The sequence below is a fragment of the Scophthalmus maximus genome, chromosome 3, assembly GCF_022379125.1.
Source record: "Scophthalmus maximus strain ysfricsl-2021 chromosome 3, ASM2237912v1, whole genome shotgun sequence".
Classification (NCBI taxonomy): Eukaryota; Metazoa; Chordata; class Actinopteri; order Pleuronectiformes; family Scophthalmidae; genus Scophthalmus; species Scophthalmus maximus.
The window spans coordinates 692,929-712,500 of NC_061517.1; the positions used below are offsets into that span (position 1 = coordinate 692,929).

Consider the following 19,572-nt stretch of genomic DNA (forward strand, 5'->3'; position numbering starts at 1 on the left):
GTCCCACTTATCACCATGTGATGAGGACAAGTACAGTCACTTTCACAATTAACTGATTAATCTACAGTTAGATGTTGGAAACAGGGTCAATATTCTCAATGGTGACATCTTCAAAGTGCTTGTCTTCAAATCCTCTCGTGAGAATCTACGTCTCAGCTCCAAGAACAAATAAAACCAAATTTGAAAGTATAAGAAAAACTGTCTTTTATTATTCAGCTAAGAAAAAAACAAACAAGTCAACAATAAAAATCGGTGAAATGATGAGACACTTCGTCGTCACTTCCCCTTCTCGACCCAGGAGAAGAAGTTACATCGCGCCTCGGGGTTGGAGGCGTGGCCCTGAGGACGGGCGCACACGAAGAACTGCTTGCCCATGTTTGGCCCCTCCTTCTTCACGGTTCGCAGCACACAGGGTTCCCCGTGGACCTTGCAGGAGGGCGGCGGAGGCGGTCCGTGAAGAATCGACTTCCAGAACACGAGCGACGACGCTCCTCTGTCGGGCTGCGGCGTCTTCGCCTGTCTGTCGTGTTTGTCTGCGGTGCTGCTGCAACTCCTCTGTGAGGAACCCTCATCCTCTGTAGCTTCGGATCCTCCATCCGTCTGGACAGTTTCTCCGGTTGTAGACGCTTTGTGTGAGTTCTGTGTCGAAGTGATTTGGTCACACTGCCCGGCCGGAGCGTCAGGAGCGGGAACAGCATTTGTCGTTGGTTTGGGTTTGAAAAAGGAAAGGAGGCTGCCTTGTGGCTTCGAACAAGTCTTCACTGTCTTTGTCTTTTTCCCCTTCGGGACGACAGGAGCTGATGCTAATGCCCGTTTTCTACCCGAGACATTTCCAACTGCCAGTGGGTTTAAATTCTCTCTCCTCTCCTCCTCCTCTTGAGATCCAGGTAACTCACCCCTCTCAACTGACGTCGGCTCCACCTTCACCAGGAAACGGGAGAGTTTCTGCTGCCTGCCAGCAAACTCGGGCAGATAGCGAGTACAGAGGGGCGGAGGCTTGGAGCTGGGCACCAGAGGGCAGCGCAGTCGCCCCCACACGGGGCAGTGGTCCGAGCCCTCCACCTCGGGCATGATGTCTGCCGCCACAAACTGCTCCCTGACGAGCCGGCGGTCGGCAAATATGTAGTCGATGCGAGTGCCGTAGTTGGTCTGCCGCGCTCCGGTGAGCGTGGACCAGCATGTGAAGGCGCTTGAGCGAGTCGGGTGGAAATAGCGAAATGTGTCCACGAATTTTCCTCCACGGACGGAATCTGTCGACGTACCCTCAGATTCTTCATCGGGCTCCTCCTCCTCATCCTCGTTCCTGTCCTCGTCTGGTTGGTGCAAAAAAACATTCAACCATTTCCTCCCAGGATTCTCACCAAACTGATCCTACATAAGGAGAAAAACAAGGTGGTTTTATTATGATGAATATGAATACACACGTTTACATTTTAATACATCAGTCTGTTATACTAAAGGAATAATTTGACATTTAAGGAAACTCTCTAATGAGACTGAAACCACTCTCATGAACCAGCGATATGTTTCCCCTGATTTCCAATATTTATGCTAAGCTAAGCTAACCGGCTTACACACACAGGAGTGGTTTCAATCTTCACATCTAAGTCTCAAGATACAGTAGAACATTATAAAGTATCATATCATTTCATATCTTCTTTTTTTTCATTCAAGTTTACTTACAACGTCACTGGGGTCACAGTGGTCTATTGGCCGGTGGGATGTATTCACATCTCCCAAAATAATCACATGGCTGAAAAATTAACAACAGAAAAAAATATATATTTTTAAATTTTTGAATGTGGTAGAGCAAGAGAATAATAGATTAGAAAATGAGGATAATACCCAAACATAGGCAACTGTCATTGGCCATGCATCATAATTATCTGTTTAAACCTAAGTTTCTTTTTACGTAAATAATATTTTATTTATATTTATATATACTCTTTATTTCACTGCACTGGGAAGAGTTTTAAGTTTCAGTGAATTTATAAAACCCCTGATATGAGTAATGTGGCAAAGTGTTAATCGTCTGGATTTGTTTTCATAAATAGTCAGCAACAGACTGAGAAATTTATCAAGGGCAAATGTCAGCCACAAAGTGGTAAATGGCTGCCATTTTGAATTCAGAATTTTATATTTTCTTTCACTTTTTTCATTTCAGTCTGTGGAAATATGTCTAGGAACTTACTGTACCTGCCGTCTTTCAGCAGAGCTTCAGCCCGACACTGGAGCAACTTGTAGAACTGCAGTTTGAACTGTTTTCTCTCCGGCTTGTCGGGATCCGCTCGTGGACAGTAGACGTTGATCACAGTCACTGTTTGAACCTTGTCCTCACACCTGGGGGAAAACGAGGGTCCAAATAAAACAGATTAAAGACATCTACAGATATTATAGATACTGTGACAATATGGAACGGAATGTAATCACCCATTTTGTTTAGTCTATAAAAAAAACAATAAAAACATTTGCTGTGCTGAAAGGGACATCTTCACGTCTTTTTTTTTCAACTTAAGTCCAAACCCCTGAAATATTAACTTCACAATGATATATGACAAAGACACAGAGTAAATCTTCTCTTTTGAGTAACCATTTGCTTAAAAAAAATAATTGTATGATGTGTGAATATTTATGCACCGTAAGGAGGTTTTGTTTTTTTAATTCTGTTGTACTTTGTACAATGACAATAAAGGGATTCTGATTCTGAAATCTGAATTGATCCTAGAATAATTGTGAAGTCTATAAAAAAGACTGGATTGCACAGTTGCTTTGATTTCAAGAAAAGGTGAACACAAAAGCAGATCAACACCAGATGCAAGCTATTCTAATTAAAGAACCAAAACCTCAAGAATAACATTTGTCTCTCACATGACTCTGTGCTGTGTGATGACGGCTCGTCCTTCGTTGTCCAACAGCTGCAGCTCTTCACCCGAGAACTCCGTGTGGTCGCCGTAGCAACCGACAGCCCCTTCGTGGCCGGTCAGCAGACCTGTGAGACCCTCCTCTGCAGCACACGGAGTGGCACTGTCCTTACAGTACGTGGCGACCCCTGTGCACATCAGAGTCAGGGAGGGGAAGTGGATTAGTTCTCATGGTGCACTGATGTGTGTCGGCAGAAACTAGGATCTTCTATTCGTCAATAAATTCCTGTTTGATTGACACAAAAGCAGTGGTTTGTCATGCTGACTGAAAAATATCAGTGAAGATTATGCAGAAAAAAATTAAACTAAACTGATTCCACGTAGCATATTTATTTGAATTGCTTGTGTGTTATTTATTTATTTTACATAAATATAGTAATACAAAATAATTGCAGTTTGTTTCAAATGACATGGGTCCATGTCATGTGACGAATTATCGAATTATTTTACTAAATGGGTCAAATAGGACACACCTCCTTTTATTGTATTTTAGTGCTTCCTCTATTTCATATGAATATGAATATGGAAAAAATATGATTTATTTTCAATAACTTCATATCATGTGACCCAGTGACTCCAAACCAGCATCAAATTGAATCACTAAATGGGTCAAAGAGGACACACCTCCCTTTTTGTATTTTAGTGCTTCCTCTATTTTACATGAATATTTATATGGAAAAAATATGATTTTTTAAAAATAACTTCCATGTCATGTGACCCAGTGACTCCAAACTAGTATCAAGTTGTATCACTAAATGGGTCAAATAAGACACACCCCATTTTATTGTATTTTAGCGCGTCCTCTATTTCATATGAATATTAATATGGAAGAAACATGAAATGTTATGACCGTGTAATTAACCTGAATATCCGCTGCGTCCTCGACTGTAGCTGAAGTAGGAGTTGTATCCGTCGACGATGGCGCTTCTCTCATCCAGCAGGTCTCCTGTGGAGGAGGGAAACGTGTTTTTATAACTTTTAATATTTTAATAACAGACATATACAGTAGACACGTGCGGACCGCTACGTTGCACGGTAGCTAAGCTAACCTTCGCCGACCACTTACTCGTCACCTTCGTCTCCTGGACACAGATAACATCCGCGTCCAGTGAATCCAGAGTCTTTTTGACGCCTCCGCCGAAGGTCCTGATGCCATTAATGTTCCAGGTGATGATCTTCATGTTGTTCGACTGAATAGTGAACACGGAAAGAAACCGGAAGTCATGGACGGGAAGAGCGGAAGCCCGTTTTTTCACTATCCTTTCTGTTATTTCTCTCTTATTATAGTGCTTGTCAATACAATATAATATTATATTAGTTGCATTATTGTAAAGAAAATCCATGTCAGGGTAAAATAAAGCTCTCGCTGAACTCACCAGATTAACAGAACATTAGCACGTCTGTTGTAGCTGCACTGCGCTGTAGCCTAGCTAGAGGGCGCACGAGTGCTGTCGGGGTTTGGGCGCGCTTCTGACACTCGACCCGGTGAAACGAGAGAACCGGTGGGAGGCGGCGAAGAGAAGAGAAGGGACGCGGCTGCTCACACGCTGCCGGACCGCTACGAACCTGACAGCTCCCGGAGGATGGGGAGCGTTGACGCTTGATGGCAACCGCCGAGTCCCGTGTTTGACACGAACCCACAGGGTGAGTCGCTGGTTTGTGTGTGTGTGCTAACGGTGGCTATCTGGCGTTAGCTAATTAGCTTCGTCTGACAGGATCCGGGCGACGAACCGGAGCTCGACCCCCCGCGAGTCGGGCAGTCGGATGTGGTCTGTCCCGCTAGGCCCGGTGGCGTGAATGTAGCTAATTACGAAGCTAACGAGCTATTCACCCTCGTTCTTCAACCGTGCGTTCCTACTAGCATGATGGTTTCGTTTGCTAGTAGCATGTTGCTGTGCACGTCCGGCTAAAGCTACGAGCTGCTCGGTCTCGTCCAGTCCCCGGCGTCGTCTTTAGATTGTTCTAACGTCATCCCGGATCAAACATGTTCGGTAGCAGCCGACTTCAGGAGCAGGGTGAATAATATATAGGTTGCTAAAAAATGTAAATGGCTCTTCGGTTGAGGCTATGGGGGAGTGGTGTGTGGGCGAGGAGGGACAGATGCTTACGGGACACCATCATCTGGCACCGGGACAAACCGGCGAGTGTTTCCATCTTCGGTCACAGAGAAGGACACGAGGGATGTGGCCCCACCTCGTCACTAATCCACACGGTTGTCACGGCTACACGTACACACTGACGCAGTTAACACGAGTAACTCTCTGTTTATTGAATGAAACGAGGAATCATCATCATCATCATCATCGTCATCATCGTCGACGACCATTGTCTCATACGATCCTGTTGAAACTGGTGAATCCATCAATGTGCTGTTAGAAGCCTCATTGTTCTGAGCAGTGGTGGATAAAAGTACTTAGATATTTTACTTAAATAATATAGGAATTATACCATAGTGCACAAACACTCTGAAGTGTAGTTAAAGTACAAGTATTATCATGAAAATATACTTTAAAACAAACGTGTTCAATATGCAGAGAGTGTTCCAGAGTAATGTACATTGAATTATTGGATTGTGAACATTGATGTTTTCCTGTGATTATCTTTATTTTATTGGACAGGGACAGTGCATATCAATAAAAAATTCTGTAAATGTGTGTATATCACTTTAATGTTGCAGTAACACAGTACTACATGAATGATGTTACTTTCCACCGCTGGTTATTATAACTGATAATATTATCCAGAGTCTGCATGGCATGCAGGTGTTCTCAGGTAATGTTCTATATCAGTTATGTAATTTATGGCTTGGATTTGCAAAGTGGCCATTTTTTTCTTTTTAGCATTAGTAGAAGCGTTTTTCCAACTCAACTAATCCCCAAAATTAATCTTTCCCCCGGCAGTTTGCTCAGTCGGTAGCACAATATGATTTATTCCAAACCTCTTTCTAAGTAGTTTTACATAATCACCATTTTTTCTCTTGTTTTTTTCTGTAGTGTGGAGTAATGAGAGTGGACGAGGAGTGAAGGAGGCAGGTCCCAGTAGAACGTTGGCAGACAAGGAGGCTGGGCGAAGGATGCTGGAGGCAGACGCAGAGCCGGCAGGCGCAGCAGCCGCGGAAGGAGAGATGGGGAGCGGAGACCTGCAGGCCGACTTGGTGCGGCTGACTCTGGAGCTCCAGGAGGCCACGGAGGAGAAGCTGCAGGCCGCCCGCTATGGCCTGGTGGTGCTGGAAGAAAGTGCTGCGCTCAAGATGAAACACAGGCAGCTGGAGGAGGAGCATGAGGTCCTCAGAGTGGAGCTGCAGCAGCTCAGAGAGGTATGGGACGCCCCCCAGGGTTCACGTTCATATATTTAGACAACGCAGTCAGTATAGATTTTTCCATCTCGGATTGTGCTGATCCCATTGTGCCAGCTGAGAAAAATAATGAGAGCTGAACAGGCTGTGGGTTAGTGTTGTAGTTCTGCCTCATATCACAGTTCTAGTTCTTCTGTTTGAGAATTGTTACACCCCCGTTTCTTTGGGCGAACTCAAATGCCTTTAAGCTACACATCTTTAACCACTGCCCTGAAATCAATGTCAAAAATCAATATTCAAATGCTTCGTTAAAATCCCAAATAGTCCATTAGATAAGAAATAGTTGTTCTCAGACAAAGACATTGTCCCGTAGCTTCACACCCCTCAGAGTGTTATTCAGCACAGCCCATATGTTTATTTGACTCTTTATTAATTTAATTTCTTGTCTTTATTATTACTAAAGTTAAATTTTTTCCCCATCAAACTGGATTTGCTGTGACAATATACCGTGTTTAAAATGATATAATACAAATTTCTTGTATTCAAATTTTACAGTAACTAGTTCAAACTGAGATTTTCCAATTAGCTGCAGTTCTGAAGTTGACAGTTATATTATACTGTATTTTCACAGAATGTTCAAGGTCGGATGTCTTTTTTTTTCTTCATGAGGAAAGAACAAATCAATGGTTGCAGTCTTTTTCATATTTGAGGAATATGCAAGGAAATGTGATGCACTGTTACATTACTCATGTAAATACAGTCGACATTTCACTGGCTGACATTTTATGAAGACGCACTATTTCTGCTCAGGCTGCTGCTCATTTTAATGTTCAGAGCTGAGGAGCTCTTATACCTTATTAGTCCACACATCTGTGACCTCATATAATACTGTTGATATTAAGACAGTTATTACAAACTCCACAGCATATCCACGGCTTTTAACAGGCTGTATCGTCCTAATTCAGCTTAAACTAAAACGTATACATTTCATACATAACTGCATTAAGCATTAAGGATTGAATTAGCTCGTGCGGGATAGTCAAGATGAAAAGATTAAGACCAATATGTCAAATGTCAGATTATCATATAATACATGCCTTTTCACAAATTCATTGTGAATTGTGGCATATGTCTCTCAACTATGTGCTTGTCAGTAATTAAAAAGAAATTGCCACTCCACTTTATGTTTTTAATATTTGGCCTTTGTGCAGTAAAGTGGACGTGTGTATACTGAATTCTGGAGCCATGCGTTGTATCAAATAACTAATGTGTTAGTAGTTATTGATTATTATTTCCTGATATGAATGTCCCAACATACACCAGATGAGCCTTGGAGGTATCAGGCTTTTAAAACTGCTTTGTTAGATAGAAATCCCATAATATTAAATTCTATTATGTGGCAAATTTTGTTTAACTTAGCAGAGAAATGATTTTTAAATCCTTCTTATGGGTGGTTGGACATTTATAAATGATAACGCCATAATGCAAAGCTCTTTAGGTGTGATGGGACTTACGTTAGTCGTACAGAATTTCAGCTATGTGTTTCATAATCTGCATAAAGCTACAGTCATTTATCGGCTGTGGTCGGACAAAGCAGACTCATTTTATAACTGCTCGATGTTCAGTGGATTGTGTTAAGTAACATCTGATCTTATAGTTTTTTTTCTCCATCAGGAGTCATTGATGTATAATGTGTCATGGTTACTAATTATGGCTGTGAAGAAGAAATGTGTGTCACTACAAGTCTAATGTACGAGGCTCATATTTCCCACATTGAAATGTGTGGAACCTGCTGTTAAGGCGTCTTATTACCGAACCATAACAGTTCTGCCCTCACTGTGCTCAGGTTACAGCTGATGGCTTTTATCCTTTCATCAAATATGTCTTCATTCGCTACAGTATGTAACTTACTGTATCCTGCCAGATACTACAAGCTTTTCCCTTTTCCTTAACCCCCCTTTTTTCTTTGATTGTTTTTTTGTTCAGGCATTTGCAGATTCCGTGAACAGCCAGAAGCGAGCAGCTGCCGACGGAGAGTGCCGGGAGGAGAACCTGCTGCAGGAGACCGCCACTAAGGAGGCTGCCATGGCAACCCGCATAGAGGAAGTGCAAGCGGAGCTCAAGCAAACTCGCCTCGCTCTGGGCAATGCCCATGCGGAGATCGATAGACTTGGAGTGGTCTCCGGCCAGTTAAAGAAGGTACGGTGCGCTCAGTAGTACACCTGTATGTGGGTGTGTCACTGTTTACAATGAGACCCTGAATCACTGAAAATAAATGAGCACTGGGGTCTCGTTCCCTTTGATTTATTAACCCTCCATGACATGAATTTGTTGCCCCTGGGTGATGTTCCAAAGGAGTGCGAGTGTCTGGAGGCAGAGAAGGGCCACCTGAGGGACGAGATGAAGGAGTTCAAAGTACGTGAGCTGCGCCAGTTGCAGGACAACGGCGAGCTGGAGGAAGAAAATATATCTCTGCAGAAACAGGTGTCGGTGCTGAAGGAAAACCAGGTGAGTTATTAGAGTGACAACGTTCAACCTGCAGACTGTAATTGTAAAACGGATGAGGGGTGAAAGAATGAAAATTGTAGCTTTCCATAACAAATTAACCTTAATACTTGTAGAACAACAACAACACATTCATAATTTCAATGAACATTGTGTTTACTATTTATTTTCCTTAATTCATTTTCGTGAGGCTCATTCAGGCGGTTGTCTCGACTTCCCCTTCATGAAGTGAAACTGCTCTGACGTTGAATCTTCTGCTTGTTGACAAAACTTAACAAACTGGTCAGTGTTGAAGAGACTCGATCGGCCAGTGGTTAATGTCTATTTATTTACACCCCCCAGAAAATTAAGTGACTCCCTGCTGACACACCTGCAATCCTCTCATGGAGGAAAACTGCTAATGCTAACGCTAACTGTCTGCTGACACACCTGCCGTGCTCTCATGGAAGCTCACTGCTAGTGCTAATGTCTGCTGACATACCTGCCATCCTCTCGTGGATACTAATGCTAATGCTAACTGTCTGCTGACACACCTGCCATCCTTTCATTGATGCTAATGCTAACGCTTACTGTCTACTGACACACCTGCCGTCCTCTTATGGATGCTAACCGCTAATGCTAACCCTAACTGTCTGCTGACACACCTGCCGTCCTCTCATGATGCTAACCGCTAACGCTAACTTTCGGCCTCTGCTGCCCTGGAAGTTTCTGGTTTCATTGCCTCACATTTTTTTATTCGACAGCGATTGGTTTTTAGTATTTGTGACCAACCAAATCTAGCTTGAACAGAGAAGTGGCACAGAAATCTCCTCCTCCAGGAGAGGAATGTGAAAACACCAGATACAAGTCGCTGTTGTCAATGTCAGACATGTTAGAGGACAGAAACGGAAGGAAAACACCTTTTTGAGTAGAGAGAGACTTTAAAATGCTGTCTGCTGCACTGTAAAGATATTTTTCAGTATTTATGTTGGTATGTGTAAAGTATTTTTGGATTCTGGAGGATCTGAGTGGAGCGCTGCCGAGTGCAGAAGTGATTCTGTGGATATTGAAGTTCTGCCAATACAAAGTGTCTGTGGGGGTTGTTTATGTGTGAACGATCTGGTGTCAAACACCTTGAGCCTCCTGATTGTCCAACAGCTTCATACTGTTAATAAATGTTACATGTTGATTTTATTCAGGAAAACAGACATATATTTTTAATATAATGTAAAGTGAATGTTAAGGTTAAGGCCTCCGGAACTGGGACTATCTTTCATCATATCTGCTTTATCGTGTTGGATACTATAAAAAACAACAAAAAAGAAGCAGAAAACATGAAGAGATATTAAATAAAAATCATAATTTTGTTGACCATGATTTTCATTCATTTGATGAAAATCTTATGTAATGAAAACATACACTAAAGGTTTAGTTTTTAAAACTGTTTGATATTTTAAGTGGAAGTAAATTGGTTATGGTTCACTTTCCTCCCAAAACATGAATCTGTGGGCAACATACAGTTACGCTCATGACTTATGAACATTGTCACACAGTAGAGTTCATACCTAACGGACAAACCAAAGATTTGCAGTTTTCTCATAGAAGAGCAAATAAACCAGCAAATATTCACGTTTAAGAAGCTGAAATCAGAGAATTATGACTTTTCTAATTCAATCTGTCCTGAATGTATGGGTATATTTACATGTTGGAGCTAGAGTTTCCATCCACATACATGGTGTTGACTTTCACGTTCCAGGTTGAGTTTGAGTCGATGAAGCTGGAGCTGAGCCAGAAGAACGAGGAGCAGGAGGAGCTGCGGGCCCAGGCGGACGAGTCGGCGCGGCTGAGGGAGATCACAGAGATGCAACTGGATGAGGCTCTGGAAGCCCTGAAGGAGGAGAGGGAGCAGAAGAACAGTCTGCGGCGAGAACTCTCCTCCCTGACCCTTCACCCCTTTGACACCGTGGGCAACCTGGAGCTGCACCTGGAGCAGCTGGACCGCAGCCGGGAGACGGGCCAGGGGGGCGAGGGAGTCGGCGAGGGGGAGGGAGAGGATCAGGACAGCGGGTACAACAACGGTCCTGGGTCTGCTCCCGGTTCTGCTCACCCTCCTCACTCGGGGGGTTCCAAGAGTAACGGCCTCATCCACTGCTGCTCTACGCCCCGCACCAGTGACGTGTTCCTGCGCGCGCCGGCGTCCGGGCTGGTGTCAGACCTGCTGAGCGAGCTGCACTTCTCAGACAGTCAGAAGCTCAAACAGCAGCTGCTGCAGGTAATCAGCATCACACGTTTTTGAGGTGCATTAATGAACAATAGTGGGAAAGATGAAGTGAGTGAGGTGAAACAAAACTAAAATGTCTTAAATTTCTATCGACATTCTTTGTTTTCTTGTGCGTAGGGCTGCAACTAACGGTTATTTTCATAATCGATTAATCTGTCGATCATTTTTTGATTCATCAATTAGTTGTTTAATCCATAAAATGGTGGAAAAAGTGATTGTGTTTTCCAAAACCTCAACATGATGTTTTGTTTTGTCCAAACACCAAATTTATTCAGTTTACTGTCACAGAGGAGCAAAGAAACCAGAAAATATTCATATTGATGAAGGTGAAATCAGAGAGTTTTGACTTTTTTTCCAATTAATTGATTATCAAAATAGTTGTCAATTATTTAAGTAATCGATAAACTGTTGCAGTTCTACTCGTGTGATGCAAGACAAAATACTTTTTAATGGTTTGACCTTCTTCGGCGTATGAGCATTCATTTAATTTAATCATCATGTGTACAGTACAGAAACCTCCAGTTAAAGTTACAATTAGTTTTATAGTAAAGTTCTAGTTGCTTGTTTATGCTTTAGTATAAAATATGAATGATATAAACTTAAACGCAGTTGATACAGTGCAATTTATCTGAAGTTTTAGAGTCTGAGAGCTTTAGACAGTGATGAATGAGCACAAAATGGCTTCTGCATAGTGCAAGTGTACTTAATGCAGCCTGTACACTACTGCTAACACAATGCACTCATAACATAATGTATATTTTCAGTTATTATTTAGCAGAATCACATTAATGTTTAGTTGAAAGCATCTGTTCTAACCAGACCTCAGGTTAGTTTGTGTGACACCGACACGTTTCCTGCTTCCTGCTTCCTGCTCTTCACCACATCGGCCGCGTGTCACTGTCTATATGAATAAAAATCATCTCCGTCACGCAGCGGCTCCCTCCTCACACAGTTAATATGCTTCACAAATTCAGGCTTCTCCTGAGGAAGATTTAGGATGTTGTTGAGTCGTCATCCATATTCTGTACGAAGGAAATATATTATTCATGATGCACTTAAACTGGGGGGCTGGGTTAACGCTGCCCAACAGATGTTAGGAATGGGGTCAGCTCAATAATAATTCATGAAGAGAGTAAAGGTGGTTGGAGGAGAGAGAGAACTGTCCTTTTCGTTTTATTAAAAATAATCCAAGAATCTATTTCTTTGGATTAGAACTGAAATGGATGATGACTCGAGTAACGTCCAGGTTGAAGTAACAATCAGATACAAGTAAAGACATGCTCTGTATGTTTCATCCTGCGACCACTCAGGCAGAGCGAGAGAAGTCCAGTCTGACCAACAAGGTGGAGGAGCTGCAGATGCAGCTGGTGATGTCCAGACAGGCGCTCGGGCAGCAGGAGGACAAGGTGGGCTCGCTCACCAAGCAGCTGGAGGCCGTGCAGAGCAGCCAGCAGCACAACCAGGAGGACGGGGCCGACGACGACGGGATGGACGAGGTCGGAGGAGATGGCGTCTTTGACTACGAGGTGGACACCAAGAGCAAAGAGGTGCTGGAGGCGCGGATGCGTTCGGCCAGCGAGGAGCTCCTGAAGCTGCGGGACGAGCTGACGCAGGCGGGAACTCGATACAACACGCTGGAGCAGCGGCACAAGCAGGAGAAGGATCGCTGGAGGGCTGAGGCCCAGGAGCTTGCCGACAAGATCCGCCAGTGCATCAAGTCCAGCAGACAAGACCAGGAGCGCATTGGCGACCTGGAGAAGGAGATCGGGGCCACGAGGAAAGTGGCCATCGATTCGGAGGGGCACTTGAGCGTCGCCCAGGAGGAGCTGCTGGCTTTCTCCGAGGAGCTGTCCAACCTCTACCACCACATCTGCGTGTGCAACAACCTGACGCCCAAACGCGTCACCCTGGACTATTACCGCGACGGCGCCAGGGCGGGTGGTGTGGGAAGCAGCGTGAGAAGAGCCCACCACGTCTTTGCGCAGCAAAACTCCCAGAAGAAGCCACGAGACATGTTCACGTCCAAAGCGGCGGCGTTGCAGTTCATGGGGGAGGTGGACAGCGCCGGAGCCACGGGAGACTCTCCCAGCTGCCCGGGGTCGCCCACCCTGGATTTCAGGGACCCGTCCAACGTTAGCAACTTGGTGGCGGTGATCCGCTGTCAGATCAAACACCTCCGGGTAAGAACCCGCTGCTTATCATGTCATTTATTATTCATGATCACTCTACTTCTACTTTAAGATGTGTAACTCCGTCTACATAGCTTGATAAACAAAAGCCCTTTTCTTCTTCTCCGTGATTTTCCTCCTGCACAACATTTCTTTCACTGGACTTAATTCTCAGCTCAGACTGTTGAATGTTGCTGAGTCGCTTCACGTCTGAACAAATCCACACGGGCTGTCGTCGGCTTCGCTGACACGTGTGTGTGTTTGACTGGATTATCAGAAGGTCAATGTGGAGTCGTGTCTTCTCCTGCAAAAAAATCCTTCAGTGTTTTCACGATGTAATACGTCCTGAAACTCATAAAGTTTCACTTGTATCTTCATCTCAAAAGGTGTAATAATAAAAATTGTGTTTAGAAAAAATCTGAGGCAAGTTTAGAACATTAAAAACAAATTCAGACATATTTGAAAATAGATTTTTGTATATACATTTTTATGTATATATTGGATGTACTCTTTATGGAACAAAATGTTGAAATGAAATAAGTGTCTCTGCCTCTGTCCCGTCAGGTGGCGGTGGACCTCTGTCGGCAGAGGGGAGCGATGCCGTACTCGGGGCTCATGGTCAGCGGGGAGTCAGAGCGAGACGCCGAGAGCCTCATGGAGGAGGTTCTGAAACTCAAGTCTCTTCTCAGCACCAAGCGGGAGCAGATCGCAACGCTCAGGACTGTGCTCAAGGCCAACAAGCAGGTCGGTTCTGTCAGGGAGCTCTGGACTCGGCTTTTAAAAATAGTTTCATCGCTAAATCACATCGACGTCAGGGACTTTACCCTGAAACGTCGTCCTTGAATCTTCCATTAAAAACAACCCTTCACACAATTCTCCATTTTGTCTTCTGTAAACAGGAATCGTCTCTTTGTTCACTAAGTCTTGGACAAAAAAAAGGCTGAATTCTGTATTTTAAGATTGATCTGATCATTGTTAAACTGATATGGTGAGAGAGTCTTTTTCTTGTCGTGCATGATATAATATTGACATAAGCAGCGATGTTGACTGTATCATCACATGGTTCTGCACCTTGAGCTCAGTGTGAGGCTGAACCATCGCCCCTCCCCCTTTCCCTGAGCTGTCACTCTCCCTTTTACACACGTACACACCGGATAATCTGCTTGGCAGTGCCACGCTCACCTTCTCACGTCTGATTCCCAGAGCAGTGAACTCTGGGAAAAATGTCCGCAAAATTGCATCAAGACTTTTCCTTGGAGTTTGCCGTTCACATATGACTAAGGCAGGAAGCAGGAAAGTCTGCCGGAAAGATCTGTGGTGTCTGGGAAGAGCATGCAGGAGGCAGGACGTGACTGGAAAGAGTTTTATGTGTACAGTCATCAACACGTTCATTTGCTCGCTGTGAGATTCTCCTGCTGGATTCTCACTCGCATATTCTCCAGAAATTTTACCAGGAGCCCGAAGAGTGCCTGAAGTCTGAAAGCAGCTGTTTATGTCTGTGACTTAATCATGGTATTTACATGTGACACTTTAATCACGAGTAATTATGTTCATGACACTAATGTAAAAAGGTGAATCATGTGTCTCAGGCCTTCAGCTTGGTGTCGTCGTTCTGTTACCGTTATCAAAGCAACGTTTTTCATTGAACTTCCAAAGTCTAAATAAGAGATAAATCTTTTTCCCAGGACATGTTGTCTCTGTGGAGCAGTCACAGAGTCATGAGTCATACATATTTGTTCGTGTCGTTGCAGACTGCGGAGTTGGCTCTGTCCAATCTGAAGACCAAGTACGAGACGGAGAAGAGCATGGTGTCGGAGACCATGATGAAACTCCGGAACGAGCTCAAAGCCCTGAAGGAGGACGCCGCCACCTTCTCGTCGCTCCGGGTCATGTTTGCCAGTCGGTAAGTTTCCTTCATCAGCGTTATAAAAGAACAAAGAACTGGCATTTTAATTATTATCGTCCGTGTTCTTCGTGCTTAGTAACGTAGCAGCTTTTTGCTGCCGCTCGTGTAATAAGCTTATTACGTCTGTGGACAATCCACTAGTTCACATGAGGCTTACGAGCCACATGCTCTGCCCTGTGCCGCCGGGGGAGGAGGAGGAGGAGGGGAGGAGGAAGAGGAGGAGGAGGAGGGTCACCTTAGGGACGGAGGAGCCTGACGCTGGGGGGCGACGGCAGGGACGTCAGATCGAGAGGGGGGGCGTGGTTAACACCTCACCTGACTAATCACTAACCTCCTCTGAACATGAGGAGGCACGACAACCATTTGGGGGACTATTTTTTTCTTCTAATTTATATTTATGTTTTTGCTAAATTTAAGCAGAAATTTTGAATATTGTTGTTTATGAAATGAGGATGTGACGTCACAGGGTCCTGGGCCGCTCCAGACAACACACGATTATCTTTAAGCAGGATTGGAGAACAGACAGTGGTCGAGGATGTCAATCAGATTACAGATTGGAAATATCCTCTGGTTTATGATCCAGTCAAGTGGCGCCATCATGTTGACAACTGAGCACACTGCACTTCAACAAGGAAGAGTTTTAATATTTAAACTCTTATTCCAAAGTATGTTCTTATTATTGTTCTCGTTCTCTAAAATAATAAAGTTAATCACCAGTGAATCAATTATTTACTTTTGTATCTGTTATTTAAAAATAAGACTTTATTGGCACCATCTTCTGAAACATTGAGCGTTTATAGATTTCTCTGTTTTGTGATCTGAAACAAATAAACAGTGTGACCACATCACTTCGTCCCTGACAGCTTGTGATGATATATGATATAGATTTAATATGAAATCTTTTAAACATATTAATCAACTATGAAATAATCTTTAGTTGTTTGGTCACAGCTAGAGTTTGAAACTTACCGAGTCATTTTAACACGTGTGTCTTGTGTCTTTGTGGTTGAATGTGGTTTCACCTGCCTGTGCACGTTGCATCTCTTCACCGTGTGTGTGCGTCTCTCAGGTGCGACCAGTACGTCACGCAGCTGGACGAGATGCAGCGGCAGCTGGCGGCGGCCGAGGACGAGAAGAAGACTCTGAATTCTCTCCTGCGAATGGCCATCCAGCAGAAGTTGGCGCTCACGCAGCGTCTGGAGGACCTGGAGGTGCCTCTGTCCCCCCACAGTCTGAACAGCAGCCCCCGCCGCTCCCGGGCCAAAGAGCTGGCCACCAAGTCGGGCCGGGCCTCCCGCAGTCCCCGCAGCAGTCCCGCCCGGCCGCCGCTTAGGAGCAGCCCGCGGGCCAGCCCTGTTCTGGGCGTTCCCGCCATGGCCACGCATCACCTGCGGGCTCTGACCCGAAGCCTCCACACAAGCCCCGTAAGAACCCCCCTCTCCGTCTGTCCCGACAGCCTGACCGGCAGCCGCCGGCGTCGGGGCGAGGCTCTCCCACGAGACGCCACATTCATTAGGAGCCGTAGCGTCAGTGATAATCTTAACGGCCGTTCCCTCGCACGAAACGGTTCCACCGGCTCCGTGAACGGTGAAGAAATGGTCAAAACACAAGTCCGTGATTCAAGAAAGGGCGGATCGGGCCGAAGGGCTTCGGCCCCGGCTCGCCAGGACACCTTCATCACCGCTCGTGTTTTACCTTCCTCTTTTTTTTCTCCGTCCGTAGAGAATCTAACCTCTTCCAGAGCTTTGTGTGTGAATCCTAACAAACACGGTGCATGGAGTGAAATTAAACAAAAACCTGATCTAATACCTAACGTAGATATTTCAGTGCGGGGGAAACGACCTCCGGCTCAAGGGTCCGATTCTTCACGTCGCAGCACGGTCCTGCGGAACTCGCTCTCCGCTCAGATCGACGTTAAACGCTCAGCATGTCCGTCCGTTCAGACCAGGACGACGAGTAGAGAGTCGAGACGTAGATCGTCCACCTGCACAGGTAGAGCCGTTGAGGAATCACACGCTGATGTTAGTCAGAGTTCTGATCACAGAGCTCAGACCTCATCCTGCAGGGCCCGGAGCTCACACTCCAAATCCTCCAGACCGAGACGCCACTGAACTACTGATAACTATGTTAAGAACATTAGATAAGATATATGCTTATTCTATCAAATATTTCCTCTTTTTTTTTATAACAGTTCACCCTTTATTTGCTGATCCTTTATGTAGAGCCCGGCCGATATCGATATTAGGGTGAACAAGATTTACAATACAGATACATCGGGCGATATATTTATATTTGCATCTGTCAATGATTCAAATATAAATATATCAAACCTTTATGACAAAGAAATGTAATTGAGGCTTGATATTTTACACTTTAACCATAAACTGTATCATAAATAACTATAAAAAGAAAGAAAACACAAATACATCCAAACATATAGAACCTCAATTGGGAAAATAGACATAATTTATTTGAGGTAAAATGTATCATAAATGTTTCTGCGTTGTTTATTCTGTATAATATAATAATATAATGTGTCTGTCCATCGGTCGAGCTCTACTTTTATGTGTATTCATTTGTTGACCCTCATCATTTTAAGTAACTTATAATTTTTCCCCGTTGGACTAAATGTGTTCTTGTGTCTCTGTCTCACCTTGTCTCTGTAGCGCTGAAACTCTCCTCCCATCTCTCCGAACCCCCTCGTCTCCGTAAGGACCTGACCCGTCTCCATGTCGGCTCCCCCCGTCCGTCCGTCCGTCCGTCCGTCCGTCCGTCCCAGGTGTGACGCTACATTCCCCTCGCTACCCAACACACAACCATGGATAAAAAAAAAAAGAGAAAAGAAGAAAATATTAAAAATGAATCATCCTGCTCCCTCCTGATCTTCTCTGCTGGGAGCGGAGGAACCTGCATGCAGCCTGGAGGAGGATGAAGAGGTGCTGGGTCTCGTTCAGGGCTCGTGGTGAACCACCGTCAGTATTTATTCCACTACGAGAAGTTTCACGTTCAGTATTACTGTGTTTGTCTTTACACTCCTGGCGTCCCGGTCCGGTCGGGTCCGGTCTGTCTGTCCGTCCTGCGTCTGTTAGTGACTGTTAGTGACTGTAAGTGTCTGTGAGCCTGTAGATCTTCTCCCAGGCCGTGGTTCTAAAGGGGCAGCAAGAAATTTTAATACAATATACTTTTTTTGTAAAAATTCTGCGAATATTTCCTCCCCGTCCACGAGCTGGTTTCTTTTCCGTAAATTGAAAAGAAAAATTAAAATTTTTTGGATTATTTCATTATCGATTAATCTTTCGATTATTTTTGCGATTCAAATGATTAGTTTTTTGGTCCACAAAAATGGTGGAAAATGTTGACCGTGTTTCCTAAAAATCCCCAAGATGATGTTAAGTTTTTGTCCACCCACCAAAGATATTCAGTTTACTGTCCGAGAGGAGCAAAGAAACCAGAAATATTCACATTTAAGAAGCTGAAATCAGAGAATTATGAATTTTTTACCCAAAAAACAACTTGAACCGATTAATCGATTATCAAAATAGTTGGCGATTAATTTAATAGTCGATTAATAATCGCTAGCGACAGATGCTTCGACTCAAAGGTTTTAGCCTCGTGGTTCGTGTGTATGTCTCACGTACCCGAGGGTTCGTGTCCCGACCAGAGCAGTAACATCATCATCAACAACAAACAATCTTTCTCCAAAAAATGCTTACTGCCCCTTTAACAGAGCAATTTAGCCTTATTAAAAATAATTGCGATACTTTAAAGAGTTTGATATCGTCTTGAGTTTTCTCCCTTTTTCCCCGGTGGTATAGTTTTGACTCGTCAGGCTCTTTGGTTTCAGCCACGCCCCCTTTAACGTGAGGTCACCAGCTCAGGTCAAGCACATCACGTCATCATGATACATGATCTTTAATAATGTGCACCTTACTATGCAGACAGAGTCCGGACACTGTTCTCTGCGATTTAACGACACCTTCAGTTAACAGTGGCCGACGGGAGACATTATAAAAACAGCCATAAAGAATCACAATAATAATAATTATGATAATAATAATCAGCTGTGAGTGTCCCATTGGCCTCGATTTATCTAAAAAATTCAACACGCTGGTTTTTATCTAAAAGTGAAACCAGGCTGTTGGATCATGTCATTGCTGCAAAATGCATAATAACAGTTTCCCATTCTGCTTCTGCTTCCTCACATTTAATATTTCATCCGTCATTATCACCACGATACAGTGAGCATGTTATCACTCACAGCGTGCTCGTGTCGTCCACAGTTCAGTTGTGCTAATCGTGGTAATCGCAGACTGCTGCTTTTAGAAAAAAATTTAAATAACAATCATGTCCAATAATTATTAAAAATCATTTTTACAGTGATTAACATGTAGAAGTCCATTATGATTCACAACAATAAATAAATTAATGAATTTAATAAATTAAAATATTTCAAATGTGTAGAGAGAGAAAAAAATGCTGTAACCATGGAAACACATTCATTGATTTTCTACAGTAGT

The 19,572-nt window shown here is 43.9% G+C and overlaps 2 protein-coding genes across 4 annotated transcripts in view; one reads left to right on the forward strand and one right to left on the reverse strand.

The window, feature by feature from the left end:
* Positions 1-179: 179 nt before the first annotated feature.
* Positions 180-4,431, reverse strand: apex2 (APEX nuclease (apurinic/apyrimidinic endonuclease) 2). 2 transcript variants are annotated; one of them, XM_035646000.2, is made up of 7 exons: positions 4,298-4,431; positions 3,988-4,111; positions 3,784-3,867; positions 2,869-3,049; positions 2,197-2,340; positions 1,684-1,753; positions 180-1,371 (listed from the first exon to the last, which is right to left on the reverse strand). In XM_035646000.2, the coding sequence occupies exons 2-7, from the start codon at positions 4,100-4,102 to the stop codon at positions 277-279; spliced, it is 1,689 nt and encodes a 562-aa protein (XP_035501893.2). In that variant the 5' UTR covers positions 4,103-4,111; positions 4,298-4,431; the 3' UTR covers positions 180-276. The 2 variants fall into 2 exon arrangements, with proteins under 2 accessions (XP_035501893.2, XP_047187128.1); XM_047331172.1 differs by lacking the exon at positions 4,298-4,431 and having other exon boundaries at positions 3,995-4,053.
* zgc:162200 (uncharacterized protein LOC558638 homolog) overlaps positions 4,425-19,572 on the forward strand; it is a 15,933-nt gene continuing 785 nt past the window's right edge. The window contains exons 1-10 of one of the 2 annotated variants that reach the window (XM_035645997.2): positions 4,425-4,565; positions 5,915-6,237; positions 8,203-8,415; positions 8,572-8,724; positions 10,457-10,972; positions 12,292-13,161; positions 13,714-13,893; positions 14,901-15,052; positions 16,125-16,479; positions 17,722-19,572. The exon at positions 17,722-19,572 is cut by the window's right edge and continues 785 nt beyond it. In XM_035645997.2, the coding sequence (XP_035501890.2) occupies positions 5,995-6,237; positions 8,203-8,415; positions 8,572-8,724; positions 10,457-10,972; positions 12,292-13,161; positions 13,714-13,893; positions 14,901-15,052; positions 16,125-16,479; positions 17,722-17,727 (2,688 nt within the window). In that variant the 5' untranslated portion in view covers positions 4,425-4,565; positions 5,915-5,994 and the 3' untranslated portion in view covers positions 17,728-19,572. The remainder of the gene's footprint in view (positions 4,566-5,914; positions 6,238-8,202; positions 8,416-8,571; positions 8,725-10,456; positions 10,973-12,291; positions 13,162-13,713; positions 13,894-14,900; positions 15,053-16,124; positions 16,480-17,721) is intronic. The other variant, XM_047331170.1, reaches the window with a different exon arrangement.